The sequence below is a fragment of the Coccomyxa subellipsoidea genome (assembly GCF_000258705.1).
Source record: "Coccomyxa subellipsoidea C-169, whole genome shotgun sequence".
Taxonomy (NCBI): domain Eukaryota; kingdom Viridiplantae; phylum Chlorophyta; class Trebouxiophyceae; family Coccomyxaceae; genus Coccomyxa; species Coccomyxa subellipsoidea.
The window spans coordinates 122,418-144,464 of NW_005178041.1; the positions used below are offsets into that span (position 1 = coordinate 122,418).

The 22,047-nt window shown below is 53.1% G+C and overlaps 4 protein-coding genes across 4 annotated transcripts; 1 reads left to right on the top strand and 3 right to left on the bottom strand.

Annotated features, from left to right (window-relative positions):
• Window positions 1-13: 13 nt before the first annotated feature.
• COCSUDRAFT_64414 (hypothetical protein) lies at window positions 14-5,172 on the bottom strand (the record flags this gene model as incomplete). Its single annotated transcript, XM_005650752.1, has 9 exons — window positions 14-767; window positions 983-1,107; window positions 1,431-1,653; window positions 1,888-2,057; window positions 2,322-2,504; window positions 2,958-3,048; window positions 3,502-3,972; window positions 4,281-4,379; window positions 4,957-5,172. The coding sequence occupies 9 exons, from the start codon at window positions 5,170-5,172 to the stop codon at window positions 426-428; spliced, it is 1,920 nt and encodes a 639-aa protein (XP_005650809.1). The 3' UTR covers window positions 14-425.
• Window positions 5,173-5,246: 74 nt separating this feature from the next.
• COCSUDRAFT_58808 (hypothetical protein) lies at window positions 5,247-7,776 on the bottom strand (the record flags this gene model as incomplete). The annotated part of the gene is made up of 6 exons (XM_005650753.1): window positions 5,247-5,746; window positions 5,879-6,001; window positions 6,154-6,352; window positions 6,591-6,699; window positions 6,973-7,453; window positions 7,614-7,776. 6 exons carry the CDS (start codon window positions 7,774-7,776, stop codon window positions 5,247-5,249), a joined length of 1,575 nt encoding a protein of 524 aa, XP_005650810.1.
• Window positions 7,777-10,416: 2,640 nt separating this feature from the next.
• Window positions 10,417-16,553, bottom strand: COCSUDRAFT_39407 (hypothetical protein; the record flags this gene model as incomplete). Its single annotated transcript, XM_005650754.1, has 9 exons — window positions 10,417-10,560; window positions 10,975-11,171; window positions 11,806-11,886; window positions 12,793-13,001; window positions 14,087-14,211; window positions 15,123-15,269; window positions 15,498-15,690; window positions 16,122-16,213; window positions 16,296-16,553. 9 exons carry the CDS (start codon window positions 16,551-16,553, stop codon window positions 10,417-10,419), a joined length of 1,446 nt encoding a protein of 481 aa, XP_005650811.1.
• A 671-nt stretch (window positions 16,554-17,224) lies between these two features.
• On the top strand, window positions 17,225-21,211 carry COCSUDRAFT_58811 (hypothetical protein; the record flags this gene model as incomplete). The annotated part of the gene is made up of 7 exons (XM_005650755.1): window positions 17,225-17,243; window positions 17,467-17,624; window positions 17,910-18,020; window positions 18,380-18,544; window positions 19,210-19,435; window positions 19,705-19,914; window positions 21,069-21,211. The coding sequence occupies 7 exons, from the start codon at window positions 17,225-17,227 to the stop codon at window positions 21,209-21,211; spliced, it is 1,032 nt and encodes a 343-aa protein (XP_005650812.1).
• Window positions 21,212-22,047: the final 836 nt, after the last annotated feature.

The window sequence follows — 22,047 nt, forward strand, 5'->3', positions numbered from 1 at the left end:
TAAACACAAAGACTTCACAATTTGTTGACGTTTACAGCCGTTAACGGCGTCGCGGCCGAATCTGGAACCACTTGATGAACGAAATATTGCAATGGAATTGCAATTGCATGACAGTTCGTAGCCATTGATCAACGTGTAACCATTGCATTGCTCAGCTGAAAAAGCAAACGTCTGCTACACACAGAATCAGAGTGCCTACTAAGAATAATCAATTTTTACCTAAAAGAAAGGGCAAGGCTGAGGTCACCCTTCAAAAATGCCTTCTGGGCATGTGCTTGTCCACGCATACTACTCTTCAAAAAGGCAACCACACAAGCCGTAGAAAAATACACTCCCCGAGGCGGTCACCACAAAACCAGCCAAAACAAAAGGATTTCACTGTACAGTTTGCAGCCCAAAAGCATCCCTTCAGCGTGGCCTGCTGCTCAATCCGAATCACTCAGATCAATAACATCCCCCATGTTTCTGCCTGACACCAAACCTCCTGGCACATATCCCCTGCTAGCCCCCTCCTCTCGCTGCGCCTCCCCGGCAGAACCGCCATCGCCCGCTGCTCTCTGCTGGTCCCGTGAGGCACCGCCATTCCCTCCCGAGATCCTTCTTTGGCGCTCAGGCTCACCCAGTGTGTCTGCCGGCTGCTGATCCGCAGGAAGGCCCGCGCCGGGCGCTGGTGCAAAGTGCTCTTCTGGCTCGCTTGTGAGCCGAGGCCGGCTCTGACCCAAGGCGGCAGCGATCGCAGCTTCAACATCCGCCTCGGAAAATCCTGCCTGTTTGACAACCCAATATTGCGGAAGGTCACGTGACAGCGCAATTGGCTACATGAAACACGAAGGACTTGATGGTCCAGGGCCAGAGCACGAAAGGCCAGGATTAGGTGACTAAGATGAGGTGTTTGTCTTTTTGCTGTGCTGCACCGTGCAGTATCACTTCTGGAGAAAAGCATGGATGCCGCAGGGCGCTAATGTTGGGGACGCGCCTGAACAGGCTGGCCGCCATCTGGCGCTGAGCTGGCGGCCGGAGCCGGCTGCAGCCGCGCGCCCGGGTCGGCTGAGGGGAAGCTGCTGCGGCCGCGCTCGGCAGCTTCAGCCGGTTGCAGGGAGCCAGGACCTGCACACAGTGACAGCATGGAAATTCTTAGGAGCCCTCATTTTGCAGATACGAAGGGGTTTAAGCATTCAGGAGCGCTTTCGCCCAACACAAGCCCGAACAACAAATCCAGCTTTGCCGGCAAGCAGCTAAAGATTGCATGACACAGCCGTACTTCCCGATACAGGCAAAAGCAGGACTGCGCTGTGATGCATCACGCAACCCGGCAGATTCCCACATCTCAATGTTGATGCTGACATAACCCCCCGCAGGCTCCTTGATCATGCGTCGGCATCAGCAGAGCGTTTGTACCTCATGCGAAAATACTTTTGAGAAGGCTGCACCTGCTTGTGCAGCGCTGTCTGCACGAGACAGCGCATGCAGGCGACCTTCCAAGTCTGTGATATACGCTATCGCATGCAACTGCAGCTTGTCCCTTGCGTGCAGGGAATGCTTCAAGTCGCCCGTCACAGCCGCCAGTTGCACTTCCAGCTGACTCACTTTTGCCTCTGCGGCCGTGCGGCGCTTCTCGCTGTCCTGTAGCATTACGGTGAGCCAAGTCTGTGCCTGCAGCCATCGACAACCCTTTTCCAGTGTGTAGCTCGGAGAGCCGTCATTTCCCTCAAACGCGCCAAATGATTAGCTCTCTGCTGAGTTTCAGTCAGGAGATCCACCCTTGCAAAATGCCCTGAACCCCTCGCGCAGCATCTCTATACATGCTTCAAAAGCAGCTGTATGTTAAAGCCTTGAAAAATAAAAAACGTGCCTAGCGTCTCAGGGAAGGGTGAGTACACTGCACACCTGCACAAGCACCTCGAGAGCTGCATCAGAAGCGGTGGCCGCCAGCTGCGGCTGTGCCGGTGTGGCCTGCCATTGGGCGAATGCAGCAGGTTGTGGTATCAAAGGGGCCGGCAGAGAGGCTGCTCCGGCCGAGCCACTCGCATCTCTCCCTGGGGAATAGGTTCTCTGCCCTGCGCAAGCAGCCGAGTGTATATTACTTGTTGCTGCTGATTGGGGCATTGGGAAACGCTTGATAGGCGGGGGTCTTCCAGTGTTACACAAACCCGCTGTCTGCTAGGTGCTCAAAATATTCTGTCCTGGTGGGCTCTGCATTCCTTGAGGATGATTCCCAAGTGCACAGAACATCAGGCAGCAAGTAAAGAATGCACCAAAAAGTGGACTTCACAAGCAGCGACGTCTCAGTGCTGTGTTGACTGCCAGCAGAGCAGATGTACCTGGTATTGGCTGAGGCTCTGCAGTGAAACTTGTGGGAGCCTTTTGTGATTGCCCCGGTGCCGGTGTGGGGTGCGGTGTTTGTGGCTGGGAGATTGCAGCGGGGTATGGTATCAATGGGCGCTGGTGAGAGGCTGCTCTGGCGGCGCCAGTTCCACTTCCACCAAAGGAGGAAACTGTCCTTCCTGCAGGAAAGGCCAAGCAGTCCACGTTGCAGACCGGACGTTTTCAACAATGGTAGGCATGCATGCCAAGCACAGGCTTTGGAGGTGACATCATCTTTATCACATGCCTGCAGACCCTCTCACATACAACACAGGCGCCCCTCTCTGTGGCTGCCTTCACACATCTCCAAAAGGACGCCTGCCAAAAGGTGCACGGCTTGCGCAAAAACAGAACAAGAGGCAGTGCGCCATTTGGAGGCATGGAGGCATGGACATCGGCTGGAACCAAACTATTGAACAACACATCTGCTGGTTGCCGAACGAAGGTCATGCATGTGAGCTTCATTCCTTCAGGATCTTGTGTACCTCAAGCCATCACACTGCCGGTGATACTGCCTTGAGTTGTACACCTTCAAAATTAGCGCAAATGGTGATTTGACAGCACTGTTTTACCTGTCAGTGCTGCAGAATTACCTGGGATGAGTCGCACAGATTCTGCCTGGGCCGGTCCACTGGAGGTCTTTACATTGGAGCGCCCCAAGGAAATCACTTGCCCCTTAGAGACCTGCATGTCACAAGCAAGCACGGCCCTTCAACCTGGTGCAGTGTCGCTGAGACTGCAGAGACACGTGTTGGGAAGGCAAGCAAGAAAAGACAGGGAAATGAGGGCTCTTGTTTTGCGCAGCAGAAATAGCCATCAGACAACTTGGGAACAAATGCTGTGAGTAATGCGCCATGACCAGGCGGTGTTATCCTTGCTATTATTATAGTTATTATTCTCTTATTGCTATTATTATTTTTATCTTATATTATCACACGGTTTTCCCTGCCAAAAGGCAAGGTGCTTCCTGCAGACAAGCTGCAGTTGAAGGCCGCCACAATCCTACCCCTTGTTGGACTCGCCAGATCCAAGCAAGACCCAAACAACCGTGGGCACGGTGCTCAGTCCCCTTGCGGTACAACATGCAAATTGAAATTGAAACCCCAAATATGAACTTTGGTTTGAATCAAGGCGCACCATCGCAACACCATCTCCGGCGGTCCCGTCCATCCTCGCAATTTTGGCGGCCGGCTCCGCGGCGGCCGTGTCGGCCGGCCGCTTGCCCGCGGCGGGCGCCCGCTGCGCCGTATCCTCGGCAGCTTGCGCTGTTTCCGCCCTATGCCCCGGGGTTCGAAACACAAGGGAGCGGGGACTTGGATATCCCTGTGCGGCTTCCGCCCCTTGCCCTGGGGGTGGACACCCTAGCGCGGAAGACCCTATGACTCCCCGTGCGGCTTCCGCCCCCTGCCCCGGGGGTGAAAACACAAGGGAGCTGGGCCGTGCAAATTCGAGTAGATCCACTGGCGCCACCTGTTGCATCGAGGGCCCACTTTGCAGCGCCGCGGCCGCGGCCGGCAGAAGCTGCCCTGCAGGCTGTGGGTGGCGCGCGCTTGAATTCGAATTCAAATTGAAGTGCTGCGGTGCTGCCAATGGCTCAGGCCTCTGTGCCTGCAGATGCAGTGCCACAAGTTATAAGTCAGCCGCGGCTTTGAGCCTCATAAACTATAAAAAAACAGTTGTTGTGCTTTGAATGGACTGCCGCATCATGTAGAGGGTTTATGATTACACCCCCTAACCCTTAGAAATCAATATTATATACGCCCAGGAATGTCTTTGTCACACTGCAACGGCCAATCTTTTACTAGCAAGAGGCCTCCATTCACACAAGTAAAGTGTTGCTGAGCTGAAGCAAGCAGAAGTTTTGTGGGCCAATTAATGTGGACGTCTGACAGGGGAGGATGGAGCAAAGTGCGCACCTGCTGGCATGTTTGCTGAAATTGGCTGAGAAGCTTGGGGCCCACAATGCTCCTGAATTTGATGTTCCACAGATGCTTCTCCTCCGGTGTTCGGCAGACCTGCTCAAAGAAGAGCAATGGCAAGTTCACGTGAGAGAGTAGTTATTTTGCTCTTGCAGTACTGCTAAGCCTGCTTCGCACTGCCAATAAGAAATTGCTCCATGCAGGGCTCTGCTCAACGCAGTATTTAGGAATTCAATTCAGGCCTAAACTCTGCATATATCGGCAACAGCGCGCACCTTAAGTACCCTCAAGTGGTGTTTCAGGTGTGCCATTTGCCAAGGACGAAAATGTTGTTGCACATAGGCACATAGCAGGTCTGTCATTGTCTGGGACTGCTGGTGTGCTGGCGGACCTCGCCCACTGCACCACACATGCAATCGCATCCTCATTGCAGGCTGATCAAGAAAGGCGTAGGCCCCGATGTAGAGTTTTCAAGAACCGTTGCACATTGAAACAATCTTGCAGCGAGTTGTGTGCTCCTTACGCACGTAGGCTCAGCCCCTTGGACCTGTCAGTGTGCAAGCAGCAAGTCCGCCAAGCAACGCACTGCTCTTTGAAACCAGCATGCAGTGTACCTTGTTGGAGCAGGCAGGTCCGTTGTGGCCCCCAGAGCAGCCCCTTGCGGCCTCTGCACCGGCCTGGTCAGCTGCAGCTGAGCAAGAGCTCCATCCTGGCTCGCTCGCACCGCTGACACAGCTGCAGGAGGAGCACTTGTCGCAGCAGGGACTGCCCGCTCGGTTGCCTCGCCGCTCTGCTGCACTGTCACTGAGTTCACTTGGTCATGTGCTGCATGATCTGACGCAGGCGGCCTTTGCAGGTCCTGCGCGGTGACGCCGCCGCCTGTAGGCATCGACCACGGATGCGCGCCATCGGCTTGGGCAGCCCAAGAATCCTGACCGGGCACGGCTGCGGGCAGCGGCTGACTCATCGAGCCGGCTGGCGTGGCGCTGGCGTTTTCTCCACCCCAGAACTTTGGGGGATTGCCGGAGCTAACCCCAGCGGCTGAATGAGATCGTTTTGAGGGACGGCATTGGCATCGCTCGCAGGGGCTGGCTGCTGCATTGGCTGCGTATGCGCAGGAATCAACTGGGCGGCTGACGGCTGCCGCGGCTGCAGGCCGCCTGGCCCCCCCGCTGGGACCACCGCCGCGGGGTCCTGCTCACCCGGGTCCCCCACCGAGGCCTGCCGGACCGCGGCGCGGCGGGCGGCTATGAGCTCCGAAAGCGGCACCCCTGACCCCTGCCTTTGGAGCTCTGACCTCTGGCACCCCCCTGCCAGAGCGGGGGGCCCTCCCTCAGTGCCGCTGGGGGGCCCTGCAACGGCAGCTGTGCCGTCTTGCTGGTCAATGTCCTGGTGCTCCCTTGCAGCAGAGCTCTCATCTGCGCTGGTGTTGGCTTGCATGCTGCCGGTGGCGCAATTAGCCACTGCAAGCAGCACACTCCCGAGATTGAAAACCTTCAAAACGCAGCAATTGCTGATGGATAATGAGCTGACTTGCAAATGCTCTTTATGCACGGCACAGTAAGTTTGCTTCAATGCAGAGAATAGCCACTCACCGATGTTGACTCCGCAGGCAGCCTCTGGGGCTGTCTGTGCAGTCAAGGCTGCAAACTGAGCAGCGCGCAGCTCAATCTCCCTCTTCACAACGGACAAAATTGTCTCTGCATCTTTAATGATATCTGCAGAGCACAAAGAAATTAGCGTGTATTGTCGACAATGGCTGAAAGGCACAATGTGCTAAATTTCTGAGAGGCCAGCACCAACTGTGCAGATAGACAGGAAACATTACAAAACAAAGAGACAACAGTATTTGGGTATGAAGAGGGCTTACCAGTGTCGCCCCATCTTCCCTTGCCGGGCGTGTTGTAGATTCGTGCGTTGGCCGCCATCTGCTCAAAGTCCCTTACTAGGGACTCGAGCGAATAGTGAGTGCCATTCTTAGCGCGCTTCCTGATCAAGCTCAACCACACCTCGTCGGTGGCCGCCACATGGACGCGATAGTCCGGCACACTTGCCGGACTGACTCGTTCCTGCAAAGCGGAAAATGATATCAAGCCATACATACACTGCCATCATTGGAGCAGCAACACTCAAGAGTCCAGCCTGGCTACCATCCTTTCGCCTGCCTGTCTGAATGCAAGTCTCGAAATCCGTCACATTTCTTCGATGTCTTGAAGGGCACTTGACAGACAATCTGGAAGGCATACTTTGATAGGCTGTAACATAGAACACATGACTCAAGCCCCTGCAAAACATGCGGGCACTCACCTTGAACACTTCAAGAATGTCTGGGGTTACCCCCTTTTCCAACGCATCCAATACTTCAACGAGAAGTCCGCGCATCTCGGCGCACGCTTTTGGCTGCGTGGCACATTCCCTGAAGCAACGTACCGCAAGGCATCATAACATGCATAATACTTTTGCTGACATCAGACTGCACTACTTCCATGTAAGACATTCTGCTCCAAGCACACATGTCCCACATGGACGCTGGCTGGCTTTGAAGGCGGTGGACAGCGCGCAACACAAGCAGAACAAACACCAGGCATTTTTGGGGGGTGATCCGTGGTGTGCGTGCCTGCTGTGACGCCGTTTGATCGGAGATTGGGAGCGCCTTGTACAGGGAGCATTGGAGCTGTCTGCCCGGCACGGCCAAGTGTGCTGCTTCGACAGCAGTTGGCGCGCATGTTTCTCCCTTTTGCTGGGCCCAGGGCGATCTGGCCCTCCCAAATAGTCTGCATCAGTGGGGTCATCACCCTCGGATTCCTCACCCTCCTCATCACTGCCATGCTCTGAAAGCCTCTCTGGCTGATTGGCCCGCGCCTTGCACTGCTGTCGGCAGTCACCGGCCAGCACATCCATTCCCCCGCCGGCGGAAAGGACCCCCTGGTCAGCACGCAGGTCCTCCCTGTCCTCGCCAGGACCCCCCATCAGGACACTCCGGACAAAAGACGAGTCCTCCGCCTCGGTGGCAGGACCTGCCATCGGCGCCTGACGCGCTGACAGCACAGCGTCGCCGGTTGTCATATCAGCATCACCTGCCGCAGGAAGCTGCTGAGCAGTTTCTGCATGGCTGCGCCAACATGGGGCCTCTCCGCTGCTAATCATCTCCCACTTGCCCTCCTTCAAGCCTGCACACACAACACTCCTGGTTTCCACATCATGCCATTAAACTACGAACACGCATGACTGTGAGGCGACAATCAGCAACATCTCAAACTCTGATTAAAACAAAAAAAATGCGCTGCTTGTGCAGCAGTTTGCTTGAGAGAGAAATACTTCCAGACTCACCGACAATATCTACATCCTCGCTGCTCTCGTCTCCTGAACTGGCCATCTCCTTGGGCTGCATTGCGTCGGCAGTGGAAGAAACAGCCGCCCCGCCCTCAAGCTTTACCGGCGTGATTGGATGCTGTATTAGCAGCTGCGGCCAATGCCGGTAGGTGGTCTCCATAGAACCGATGCGTAGGGCCGCATACTGCACAGCACAGACAATGGGCGCTGTCAGGAGCAGACAGGCATGGCCAACATGCATTCCACCAAACACAGAGTAGTGCTGCTCTAGCTGCCTGTGAGACTGCCCTTCTTTTAGCTGGCACAATCTTCAGAGCACTTTTGAGGGACGTGGTGAGATGGGTCAGCAATTATTTTGCCGCTACGGGTGCACTTAGGCTTCCGGCTAGTCCCTTTGAATATTTTGTTTAGTCATCATCATCAGCGCATGTGCCCATTGTCTAGTTAAGGCCGCTGTGAAGAAGCTGACAGGAATTGCAGCTTGCTGTGCTCATTGGAACACAAGCCACTGGCGACGGAGGGGCACAAGTATGGCTGTGACAGGCAAGCCATTGGCAGCAGGTGCCTTGGAGCAGCGAGTCAAAGCACACGCAGCAGTGCTGGCGCATGAAGTGATAACAACTGGTGTGCCCCAAAGCTGTCTTCTTAACGGTGGAAATGAGTCTAGAGACGCAGGCCGTCGTATTGTTGGGGGCTGTGGGGCAGAACCCTCTGTAGCAGGGTCTCGCACCAGGACTTGGTTTCAAGATGTCAGAGGTTGCGCGAGGCGAACCCCTTCATCCCTCCCGAAGATCTGTTTCTACTCAGCAGCTTTGTAGAAGTGCTTTCGCACCAGCTTACGCTTGCTGTGGGTCACGATCTGGTCAAGAAACGGTATTCTGTTCGAGAGCTCCTGTTCGAGAGGTCAACTAAGGTGCTGCCCAGAATTGAAGTGCTGATCGATAGAGACATTTTACCTTTCAACACGTCATAAACAACAGCCTGAAAGACCTACGCCCGCGACAGGTAGAAGAGATGGGAATGCGAACGTTCAGTGTTCGCATTCCAAAACTTTTACAGCTCGATCATTAGAACCCGTGAGACAACGAGCCTTCTGCACTGTTATGGGTACTATGTGTGGTAAAAGTTTGGTGAAAACCACCGTGAATCTGTATTTAAAGTGAATAGGTCACGTACGAGCCTTACTTCCCACAGAGGGCAGGGGGTCTCTGAATCATTTGGATTTGTGAACAAATCACTCTTTTCCCAGTAACCCCAGGGGGTTAGATATACAATCCCCCAGTAACCCTACCAGGTCACAATCCAGCAAGTAAAGTTGATGCTCCTTCCCAGAACCTGTCTGATTACCACGAAGTGCAGTCTCTAAAGTCCATGGATCTCAACACATTTGTATGCAGGACAAAATCTTTTTCTGCGTGCTTCTCAGGCACGCTATACTACCGTACATAAACTGGGAATGCAAAGGTTTCCAATCTTGCCCCTGAAGCCAATGCCTTATCGATGCTCAAACAGATGACTGTTGGCTCTTGATCCCACATTGAAGGGTTTTAATACCAGGCGCAATGAAATATTAGCCGCAACGTGCAACTTGCTTGAAGCCGTGTGGTAGCCGCAGCTTGCATGATAGCCAGGGAAATGCACATCTCCCTGATTGCCTTGTCCATGCAGCGCTGAGTGCAGGCCACATGCGTTGACACACTGTAGTGCAACAGATCCTGAAACCACACGGAGACACTCATCAAACCTTGCATGCGCGCAAGACCGGAAAACCATAGCCATAGCGGTGGTCCTGCATTTGCTGCAATCACATAACCATGCGATACAGGCGGCAGCAAGAGGCTGGCACTCTGCGAAAACCCAATTTGTGCAGGCTGCAGCCGCAGCGGGCTTTTGATTGCGGCAGCTTGTGACCTCGCCTAGGAAGTGCCAATGTCCTCAAATGACGTGACTTGATTGCCCACGAAATATGATTTATTAGCCCGCAAGAATGGCAGACACTCACAAGGCTCCTGGGGGGATCTGATTGAACATGTTCACGTACAAAGGCTGCTTGACAAGGCTGGCTAGCACTATTATTACTGGCTCAGATGATGTAATCATCATGAGCTTGCATGCATTCTTGATGCAGGCCTGCCGCGCACTCGGCCCCGAGACGGTCGGCCAAAGCCAGGGCAGATGGTGGAGCCCCCGACAGTAATTTTTACAACAGACAACAGGCAACATGACGGCTCAGTGCCATCAGCTCATGCCGCTTAGGATGCGACTACTCCCAGTACGACTCATGCAGCTTATAAAGACGCATGTACAGCTTATCAATGGACTTCAATGGATATGACTTCAGGTGGACAAAGGTCACGCAAAGTGCAGCCACCTTGTGTTGCTGCTGCACCCTTGCCAGCTCTGCATAGCTAGGCTAGCTCTGCATTGCTTCCCCGAGCAATACCACAAGCACTCCATGTGCTTCAGCGCTCCATTGGAGGAGCTACATGCCCACAGAAAGAAAAAGAAATCACATGATCCGAAGCAACGGCTGAAGGTGACTGCTGCTACTGCCACTGCAGTGAAAACTCCCTTCATAATTTTGACAGGGCAGGTCCGTTGCTGTCAAATTTCAAAGGCAGGAGCTTTCAACAACACAAGGGTCAAGCATGGTGGCGGTTGAACGTTGCTGTCTGCTGCTACTGCCGCTGCCTTGACCGCTCCTTGAAATTCTTCTGCAGCTTTTCAAGCAGCAGGGACACCGCCCCTAAGTCCTCACCGAAAGTCCTTTCAAGGGCACAGAGATCATGTGATGTGGCGGTTAGAAATCAGCTGTCGGCTGCTGCTGCCTCTGGCGGGACCATTGCCTGTACGCCTTAGTCAGCTTGGTGATCTGGGCGCTGGCGTAGGGAACGCCCTTCCACCGCGAGCGCACATGCGCGCTCACCATCATGTCCAGCCGCAGCTGCGCGCACATGCCCGCACATGTTTATTCTTCATCCTTCCACCCTAAAACCCAACCCTAAAGCAGTTGTGAACGCCTGTTGGCTCAGAGACAAAGAGCTGCACGGAAGCCGATCGGGTGAACGGAAGGTGCTGTGATGGCTTGCTTTACATTTGCTGGCTGGCACTGGAGCTGAACTTATGGCCTAAAAGACAACACTGGATCACAGAGCAAAGAATTTTTGACAAGTGGCGATTAAAGAATCTTGACACACCTCAGGACATGCCATCTGGTGTTACACAAGCCCAGATGCAAATGCGGTGACTTTGAAGATTATTGGTGACACCAGAAAAAAACTGCAGCAAGTACTGAGGATTGGCGCCTTGTGCAGACTAGAAAAATATAATTTCCCTAAGCTTGAAGCAGGATGCTGACCTGGCACTGGTGGTCACAGGATCCAGATTTGGAGTCCTCCAGAGCTCGCATGATCCTGGCCTCCCCATCGCTGTCGTTCCCCCACTCCCATTGGAAGGGGTCGAAAATGCGCGCCTCGGGGTTGAACACTGAATAGCCGGGGTCCGTCGGCGCGTAGCCTGCCCGCCACAGGCAGATCGTGAAGAATGCATCTCCTCCTGCATCCAAGCAAAAAGCTTATTTTCATGCTTTGACAGAGCACACAGTTTCTCACCAAATTTTGACAAGCCCCAGAAGAGATCCAGGGCTGCCTGTATGGATGTCTCTGACATAATGTCTGTGCGCAGTGCTAGGGAGTTATGGCCTGCCTAGTAAGTTTGGCACTATGATGTGGGCGGAACAGAACCCAGAAGCATAAAGCCAATCCCAGGGAGGGATCACACAAATTTGCGTAAGTCCAATTTCTCTTGCGGTCTTTAACAGCACCGGAATCGATTCCATCAAGTTCCCACGTCAGTGGATGTCAAACATTGCTCCTCTCATATCCACAGCACATTATTATTATTATGATTATTTATTATTACACGCGTTTCCTGCCGAAGGCAAGCTGCGTCTGCAGACACGCTGCATGTAAAGGTTGCCAAATTCCTACCCCTTGTTGGACTCGCCAGATCCAAGCAAGACCCAATCAACCGTGGGCACGGTGCTCAGTATTTGTACCGCCCCCCGCCAGCCGGGGCCAAAGGAGATCCACAGCACATAGCCGCCCTTTAATTTGCACTGCAGCTTTATGCAGCAACCACTGCAGAGTGGCCGTCAGAAAAAGCAGTGTGTGCCGTGCATGGGGCGTACCTGTGGATTTGAGGGAGAGCACACAGCTCTCAAACTGCGTCCGGTTCAGCCGCCTCATGAGCCCGACGCTCAGTATGGCGCCTGCACACCAGCATTGCCCATCTCGAGACAGCTTGCTGAAACAGTGCTCACGGAAATCACAGCATGCTGCTGGCACAGAAACAGGTAGAAACACAGAGCTTCCCATCGAAACTTGCACGTGCTATGCTATTCAGGAAGAATCACAGCCTGCTCTGCTGACCCAAGTAGCTTACATCAGCATACACTGACGAGCAGATCACTCCCTCGCATACCATTACACTTCAAATGGCGTCTTCTGCCAACAAGGAAATAAAAAAAGAACAAGAAAAATAAAAAAGAACCGACCCTTGCCCCTCAAACATTATACTCTTCCAGATCTCGGGCCTTACATTGGAAAAGGACTGAGGCATAGTGGCAGACTGAGAACACATCACCCGCCCCGTGGATTGCATAGCTTGCGGCCTTCGGCGAAGGCGATTCCCGGCAGTCGCGAGCTGCCACGCCGTATAGAGGCCTAGAAGGGTGTGACATCCCTTGGTAGAAAAAATTCCACCAGGGAACTTTCAACTGCCGCTTACCCCACTGAGACGTTTTCTTTCTCAAGGAGGCAGCACCTGCTTTTTTTGGTTATTATTATTACTACAGTGTCGGCAAACCCAAAGCCCGAAGGCCATAGGGCATACACACAGAGTGTCTGCAGCCACATCTGTGGGGCCTGAAGGTCTGGTCTGCAGCCCATATGGTATCATACTAAAAGTCTAAGTCATAGTTGCACCATACGGATTCGGCCATTCGGCATACGGTGTATATTTGGTCGTATATTCGGTGTTTTGGGCCAAAATAGGCCGTTTTTGACCGAATTCCGTATGTTTTCAGACCGTATGACCGAATATAGGGCCGTATATTCGGTCCCCAAAAATATTCGACCGAATGGTGCAACTATGGTCTAAGTCCAAGTGAGAGCACCTGCACCACCGTGGATTGCGTAGGTGGCGGCTTTGGGCGGAGGTGGGTCGGTGCAGCCGCGAGCGGCCACGCCGTAGAGGGGCCGCTCCGACTCGGCAGCGCAGAGCAGCGTGGGCGTGCAAGGGCAGCCGCGCGGCGATGCAAAGTTCCACGCCGCCGGCTTGAAGGGGGAGCCAGGCGGGTGGAAGCCTGTCATATGCGCAAACAATCTGTCGATTCGGTCAGAGATCGTTGAGGATGTCAGTTTGATTCTTCATTCTGGATCCCAGCCGGTGCTGGCATATGATAGCAAGGGGTGAATGCCACTTGGCCGCAAGATGCAGCCAGCCTGAATGGCAGACCTGGTGGGTAGAACCATGACCTTGGCAACATCACCATTGATGAGTGCCTTGCCTTTAGATGGGCAGCTTGAGGGATGTTGATTAGAGGCTTGCAAAGCCCCGGTTGGCACCAAATTTCACAATCGGCTGGTGCGCATGACGCCATTGAACCCGAGAGGATACAAATGGTCTTCAAAATCCCCTCAAATAAGCCACCAAGAACACGCAACATAATGACCTGCAAGGATTTGTTCCTGGCAGAAGGTCGGGTGGATGCCCTGTCAGCACAGGGCCACAGAAAGCTCGCCTGTAAACATGCGGAGGGCGCGGGGGTCGTCGATGAAATGGCAGGGGAGGCAACGCGGCGCGCCGGCCGCCGGATGACGGAAGGGCGGCTGTGCGACCAAGCTCTCCTCGAACCTGTCACCGTGGATTTGAACTATAGTTCAGCAGGGTTTTAGTTTTTTATATTTGGGGTTCAGGGTTAATGTAATTCAGCAGGACTCACACTAGCAGTTCAGCAACACTCACGGCCACTGTGCCCTGTTCCCACCCATCTTTGCAGAATGCTATCCATTACTCCTTTTCCTGTCCTCAAGGACTAGGTACGTCAAGCAACACCTGGATTATTGCTCTCCAGTCTCTTGGTTCTTGCACTTCTCCTCCAGTCATATGGATGCCCAATAGCGTCAAGGTCATCTCTCACATAGTCATTCCTGCTCCCCATTCCAGTTTCCAGCTGGATGCTATGAGTTTGTAGAGTTTTATATTCGATACCATACCAAATTAGTGAAGCTTGCTGCACTCAGATGATCGTAACATCATATTTAATGCCACTTGCACCGCTTCAGGGCTATAGCATCCCAGACTGCAGGGATTCCAAATTTATAAACCAAGGTGGATGTGACAGGATGTGAGCAGCTGTGACCAATAAAAAAAAACCAAAAAAAAAAAAGATGAAAGAGCTGTACCACATGTTGTCAGTGATGGCGTAGGGAAGCTCCGGGTCGAAGCTGGCCAGCAGCTGCATGGCAGCTTCCGGGAAGAAGACAGTGTCATCGTCGCCGTAGAGCAGCCACTTGTAGGTATCTCCAAGCGCCTGCCATCAAAGCATCAAAATCTTCAAATTCCTGCAGCAACTTCCTGAACGCCGTGCTGGAGTCAGTCGTCATTAATTCTATCCTAGTCGGCCGTGTCCCTAAAATCACCTCAATGCCAGCGCATAATGCACGCACAGCCGTTATGGCTGCGTAAATCAGCCAATTAGCTCCCATCTGAGCTTCTAAGATTCCCAATCCTCCGCCATCACCAATGCACATTGCCTCACAACTGCAGTATCACCGACCGCACACGGCCCGGAATAGCGGTGTGTTTCTTTTATCATACTTTCACTTCTGCCAATATGGCGCCGCGAAGGGAGTCCCAATTATTTTTCCGGTTGCCACGAAGTGGCGACCGGGGGACCCGGAATTTACAGGGGTTCCGCCAAATTTGAATGAGAGTGACAAGCCCCATTGAGCTTCATCAAACCCATGACGTCCACCCCAGGAGGGGAAAAAAAAAGGGGCCATGTTCAAGACAGGTGCAACGGTTCATGGCATCCTCATGCGCTTGCAGCCTCTACAACTGAAATGCTTGCTTGCTTGATGTGCTGTGCTGTGAGCCCATCAGTCTGCCAAAGACCACTTGCGTCTTTGCGTGCTGCCACAGAGTCTGGCCTGACTGTTATCGATTAAATGGGGGCTCTTGCTGCTCAGCATGCTCTCTTACAGAGAACATCCGGAGGGGACTGCTCAGTCTGAATTTACTCATGCTAGCGCAAGGGCGCTTGAGGAACAGCCACTGGCAGGTGCAGACACAAGGTACTAAGTGCAGGGACAGAGAGCAACTCACTAGGACGGAAAGGGGGCAGCCTTTTCTTAGACAGCTAATTGGATCCCTGCTGCAATGTTTGACGGAAAGCACATCAATGTCATGTAGAGTGCTTGCCTGGTGTGCAAGTAGAGGCACCATGGCAGCGCGAGAGTCCCCGGCAAAGAAGGGGCTGCGGCGGGGGCTGTCGTCTGGATAAGCCACCCACGTCTCATTTGCCGCCGCCGCCTCTAACTGATCTTCCGTGCTCGGCTCCTTGGCTAGTGCAATTACCGCCCGCATACCCTGCACGTCAAAACCTTTGTGAGAAACCTCAATGAAACGTACAGGAAAAATCCTCAGCCCCACAGAGAGAGCGACAATGTCCAGTGTCAAGGGTGCTTAATGGTAAGGCATAGAATCCGGCTAGGTCGTTGTAATAGCAGTTTTGTGAACTGGCAGAAGTGGTGAATGCATCTAGCCAGTTCACCGCATGGAAGCGTCATTAGTCATGTCTGTGGCTAAGGCCCCCACCTGGCGCCACTCTCGGCCAGCAATGACCAGGGGTAAATGCGCGCGGTTCGAAGGGACAGCCGCCGCCAGGTCAGCGACTGTCAGCGGCCGTGTCTGACGCGGCGCTCCCTCCTTCTGCCCTCCGCCCACATCCTCAGGCGTTCCCATCTCAGTGAGATTCACCGCCTCCCCCTCTGCTGCTCGCGCAAGTAGCCTGCATGGCACATCGATATTTTCAGTGTTGTGGTATCCCATCTGTCCTGCCACAGGGAGGGCACCGGTGCGTACAAAAACAAGCTGCATGTAAAGGCCACCAACACTCTACCCCTTGAACAACTTGCCTGTTTCAAGCAGGATTCAATAGACCACAGGCTGTACGTGTACCAGCCTTTGCCAGCCGGAGGTGCCAAGATCTGACACCAGAAGGTAAGACCAGATTAAGTGATGCCCAACAGCTTGGATCCAAGCCTGAGGCATCCAGCTCTATATAAGAGGGTCGAACATTCTCCCTACTAACCCATTGAATGATGGCGGCTCTGCGGTTTTCCAGAGATCTCTATATTCAGCGAGCTACCAGTGAGACAGGCGGGCATTTGCGAACCTGGTGAGCTCCTCAATACGGCGTTTGAGGAAAGTCACATTGACCTGATCTCCTCCAGAGAGCACTTCTGCGCTGTGCTCACTGAGTGCACCCGATTGTAGGCGCTTGTCACGGCCCCACTGTATTTTGGGCGCTGCTGCGCGCATTGCACCAATGTGACCATTGCTGCTGAGGCCAGAAGGTGCGCTACTGTGCTCTGGATCTTGAGAAAGGCTGACCTCAGTTATCTCATAGGTGCTGGGAGCCTTAAAGCTCAGATCTGCTTCTGCTAGGATCTCAGCAGGGTCCCTATCCAGATTAAGTTGGGACGCAAAGTCCACATTTCGGTGAGAGGCTGCACCACCGCTGTGCTGGTAGTGCGATTCAAGAAGTGCGGACAGTCCATCGTCAGCGTGGATGCTGATCGCCCAGCAAAGGCCAATCAGTGCGAGAGCTGCGAGGTATCTAGATAACCCCTGCCAAATGCTTCGAGTCATGGACTTTGCGAAGGCTACCGTCAAGGGAACATTGCTTTGATCGTAGCTTAGATCGCCAGCATTGCTCGCACTATCGCGACCACTTCAACATTCAAGCCTGGGCCTGCAATGATGCGTCCAATACATTGACAGAAGCAATAAATTGACACGGTCCTGAAATTACAGGAAAAATGCGAAAAGAACAAACATCTACACCTCTGATCTCAAACTTGTGAAATATTGGCGAAGGGCGAACAGGGGCATGCCGGTGACGAGGACAACATCCTCGATCCAGCGCCTGGGCACCACGTGGGCATACCTCTCGGACGGTCCAAGCCTGGATAAACAAATAAGATTTCGGAAATTATGTTTTGATGTCATCATAGTTCATTGGAAATTGTGTTGACATCAAGGCCTTCTTACGTCGGCTTATAGTGCTAATGAATTTCGAGAAAGCTATGCATACGGAACCTTAACTTGACTTTTCAAATCGAGCGCTGAAGAAAAGTGGTGCACTTAAAAACAAGATCTAGAAAGATCAATCATTGGGTAGTAAAGGCTAAAGCATGGGCGGCCTGGCTGGAAGGCTGTGTCCAACAAGAGAAAAACCACCGTGTTCAATTATAGTTTTCCTAGTATTGGCTGGTGCCCTCACGGTGTTCTTGTCAAGTGGTCCAAATCACAATATAGCGATGTTCAACTGGGGACAAGGTGAAAATGTTATCCACCACTTGCTTCCTGCTTTGCCAGCAGTGCTGATCAGCAAGTAGGATTTTGGATAGTCTCAAGTGGCATAGCTTCTCTGCTACCTCTGTCCTGCACAGCAGCTGGCTCCGACTTCTATTCAGCTCAAAATTCCAAACAGCTTGGCTGTGAAGCAACAATCTGAAAAATCATTTGTCCAGTCCTGCTCACTTGCTCGTCTTCTGTGCAGACTCGCTCCTCAAAGCAGATTTGTCCGCCCTGGAGAAGCAGCAGCAGGAGCATGTTTGGAACAGCCAGGGGGAGGAAATGCGTCAGCTGACAGCGCAGCTAAGACACCTTGAGAGCCGAGCAAGGGCCGTGATGGCAACCCAGCGCGCAGCATCAAAGGTGGGCTCACAACCACAGGTAAATCCATTACAATTGCAAAGAACTCTGGTGTGGAGCACAAGTCTGAAGCCATGGTGACAGCCGGTCACAGGCCCTCGCCATCGGGTCATGCCGCATGTCAATCTGGACATCGCAGCACTCCTGTAGCGTGCTGCTGTGCGCTATGAGCAATTCACTTGGCACAATGCATCACTCCGGGCACATTGTGTGCAAATTGCCTCGACGCACATGGTCTGGGCATGTCTGTGTAAAGAGCTCCGCAGACTTTCTGTGGCGTGCGTGCAGATCATTGAGATGCCGGCTGCGCAGCGGATCTCCAGAGAGGACCTGGCGGCCGCTGTCAGCGCAGACATCACTCAGCTCCCCCTTGTGAGCGCTGGCCGGCAGCTGAGACAGGTGTGTTACTCCCACGAACTTAGTGAATGAAGGTCAGCAGTATTTCATGCCTCGAGCGGTTGCAGGGAGGAGATGCCCATGGCATGCCAAGCCCTGTAACTCAAGTTGAGAGCCAGTTGGCCTTTACTCATGTAGCCATGGGTCTTGTATGCCTGCCCCTATATTCATTTGTCAACACACAAGAAGTGTGCGCACACAGCACACAGATACTGTCTACAGGGTCATCGGCACGCCCAGATGGGCTCAGCAGATGGGCTTGCTATGTCTCCTGCAAATGTCCTGCCCATGCAGCATCACAGAGACATTGTGCGCTCCCTTGAAGTGCCACTTGAAGGCACCTCCACATGTGATGTGTGCAGTGGATCCGGACAGTAGTGTCACTGGACGTGCTGCCAACAAGCAATCAACAGGAGGAAGCCACTGCGGCAGGGGAGACCTGGGTGTTCTACCCGAATGATCTTCCGAAGAGGTCTGCCTACTCTGGCGACACGCGCTGGGCGCTGACACCCTTCCTTGCCCACCAGGTATTACTTTTCTATCGCCCCTGCACAGCGGAGAATGCTGCATACCTGAAGCAACACTTCCAACCTGGCTTATGGGCATCCCTCTGATATGCAAGAGACACTTGTGTTCGGACTGCCAGCAGCGCATGTTGTGAGAGCAAATGGCCTCTCACCCGTAGATTAGGTGAAGCTGAATAGTGCTGCACACTTGATGTGGCGGTTCCTGTACGGGTCCAGAGCAGCCCACTGAAATGTAAAAGCCACTAGAAGGCCATAGTATTTGATCTGCATCCGCGGATCGTGCTCTCAGAGAGCAGAACAGCCATCGCCCCCATTAGGTGGAGATGAGAAGAGCCGCGAGGCAGCTTACATGCAAACGTAAGGCCACAACGACATAGTGCTTGGGAATGAGGTGACAATACTTTTGTCAGTGTGATTCTTGGGCAAGATTTTTTGTGCATGGTTTAAGATCGAGATAATCCAGTAGGTGGTAGCGGTTAAGTACCACTGAAGTGCAGCTGAAGATGCTGCACTGAAGGGAACGCCATTGGACGAGTCCCTGCACCTGCATGACACGTCACTGGCATGTATGCATGCAATCAGTCAGTAGTAATACCTAAGTATTATATGTAGTGAGTGATCAAAACTACACATGGTGTGCAGAGTTTGCTGTCTGTGTGGCCCAGGCGCTGAATGGCACCGGCTACAAGTGGATGCTCTTTGGCGGCGCAGACACAGTCTTCTTTCCAGAGGCAGTGCTGCAGATGCTGGATGGTTTTGACCCTCAGGTCCCCTATGTCATCACCGACAACCTCTGGTGGGGGGGCCAGCATGGGGGCCCCTACAAGAGCGCCCCCCGCTGCCTCCCCTGCCACACAAAGGACCACCCGGATCTCCTGCTCCTCACTGCAGGTGACTATATGTCTCTGTGGACCTGCCTTCTAATAGGTTGAACTCACATTGCTGCTTCTTAGATCAAGCCAGGCCTGTCTTTGCATACGTAAGCCCAACCTAGAGGTCTGGCTGGTGTGAACGTGCAATCTAACTTCTTGTGCCTTGCCCTGCTCTTCTCAATAGGTCAAGTGCCTGACTGACTGCTTGGGAGCACGATCAGGTCTGCACCAAATGCACAGATCACAGCAAGGAAGAGAGCTCAATGCAAAGTGCTTGCCTTCGCGCAGGTTTCCGGGGCGATCAAAGCAATGACAGCGCGCCAGTGCGGCCTCGGGAGTGGAATTTCACGCCACCTTACGGCTGCCCCTGCACGCCGCAGCTGCTCTGTGACGCAGCGCCAGATCTTTTTGGGGACCAGAACGATAGCACCAAAGAGCCATGTCAGGGAAGCATTCCCTTCCCAAGCAGCAAAGGCTACAGCATTCACGGAGGGGCAGGTAGGGAAATCTCTGACCAATAACGGTGCTTGGACTGGCAGAAATGAATGGTACATGTTGCACCCTCAGGCTGACCTGATTGGGAATCTGAATTTATTGTTCAGTTGTTTATTATGTCTCCGGGAGCTGTGAGCTGCTTGGATTGTGGATGCCATCTCTGAAAAACAATGCTATGCATGTGCACCTCATACAACACGGCCAAAACACAGCAGCAAGCTTTTGTTCTTTTTCCATTTGGAATGTACCTCGTTTTTGGGGAATTATGGTAGATATCTGGCAGATATGCCTGATGCGCTGCTGCATGCTTCCAAGCTGCACATCCAGTCACAGTCCAGTCAGGTACCGACCATTCACCAATTTATGCATGCATGCAGGCGTGATCCTGAGCATCGGTCTCTTGGAGCGCTTGAGCTTCAAGTCAATGGAGGAGTGTGTAAGAGGAGTCAGCTCGGGTGGAGGCGAGACATATCTCACGGAGTGTCTTTGGCGTATGGGATTTGCACCGACAGACCCGGGGTTCTCGATTTACCGACCCTCGGCGAGGCTTTTTGACCCCTTCAAGTGGACTGGGCATGATGATACTTCCCAGGGACATGGCGCATGGGAGATGACAAATCGGATGAAGTGCGCGCTCTTCCAAATCACTGCAGTATCACTCACTTGATATTTCCCGAGCCAGATGTCCTAGCAGACGTTCTGAGAGTGCAGCCATGGAACATGACACTGTTCAAACAAGCCCCTGAGAAGCCTCAAGCATGCGAGTGTCTGCCATTGTGAAGGGCTGATGGAGTGGCGTTGATGGCAGGTGGGACATATCACCTGAGGACACCTGCAACTTGGAATGTCAGGTGCTGCTTCTGCCTTCTTGAGCCAGCTTCCACATAGAATCTTTGCTGTAGCGCACTCGCCTGCGCTATTTCTGCAGCTGCATCCTCCAAGAAATGCACTCGCGCATGCATGCACCCTTGTTGCCCTCTACAGCAACTGCAGCAGCACCTGCAATGATTTCGGTTTGGAACTTCTAAGTTGGAGCACCTGCATTTTTAGATGCAGGCGCTCCAAGCAACCAGCTAATTAGCTGGTTGCTTACAAGGCTTACAGCGCCGATGTGTCATTCCAGGATCTGCTGCATTATATGGTTTCGGCGCATGTAGCCTCCAGCGGCCAGCCCAGTATGGAGGAAGCTGCCAAGGAGATGCGGAGGCTGTCATCTAAATATGCATGGTGGTGGGATTCCCACAAGAGGGACGCTGAGCCAACCACCATCTACTGGAGCATCGATGCAGCCATCACCTAATCAGTCATAGTGGTTTTGGAACATGTGCATCACTTGCCTGGACACCTTACAGTTTGCTGATAATAATGTTGCTGTGATTTGAATATGTCGGCAGTGCTGATGTGCGCAGCACAATTGTTTTTGCCATGTGGCTGTACATGTAAATACTTACAAGATTGTACATCTCTTAGACCTTCAAAGCCATCCATGTCCAATCATGGAATTCTGCGTAGGCATGCAGAAGAACAAATGCATGCTTGATGAGGTGCCAGATCGTTGCAGTCAGGCCCACCAGGCCATTGCATGCAACATCAAAGCCAAATTTGGGAACTGTGGAATTGTAGGGTCCCGATTGTAAACCTGCAGGGGATTTGTCTCTCTCAGCACGCATTCTCTTCTGAAAGCAGACGTCGGATTTTAACATTTACTGTTTTTCTGGCATCATATAAAGTGCATGTCCAATGTGGCAGGTTTTGATCGGCTCTTCTGTGACCGAGCAGCAATTGACTCATCGATGGGTAGATGCATCGGTGCTAGGCTAAACTTCTCTTGGTCGTTGTGCCTCTCCTATCTAATTCCAATGTCAATCTGATTTTTCCTAGGTCCCAAACTTCACTTAGGGCCAAGCAAAATATGATGACCCACCTATCCAGATCAACTGATTGCCAGCGATCCTGTACAAGCAAAAGGGCTGCGCCTTGAGGAAGCGCTGACGTTGGCGGTGACAAGCAAAGCTGCCTAAAACGCCGACAGCGGCCGCCTCCAGCCGCCACTGCTTCTGAAACCCCCAAACCCAGGTGCGCAGCCGCGCCCGCACAATCTCCCAGCTGCGCAGTCCCCCCGACACTGCAGCACCC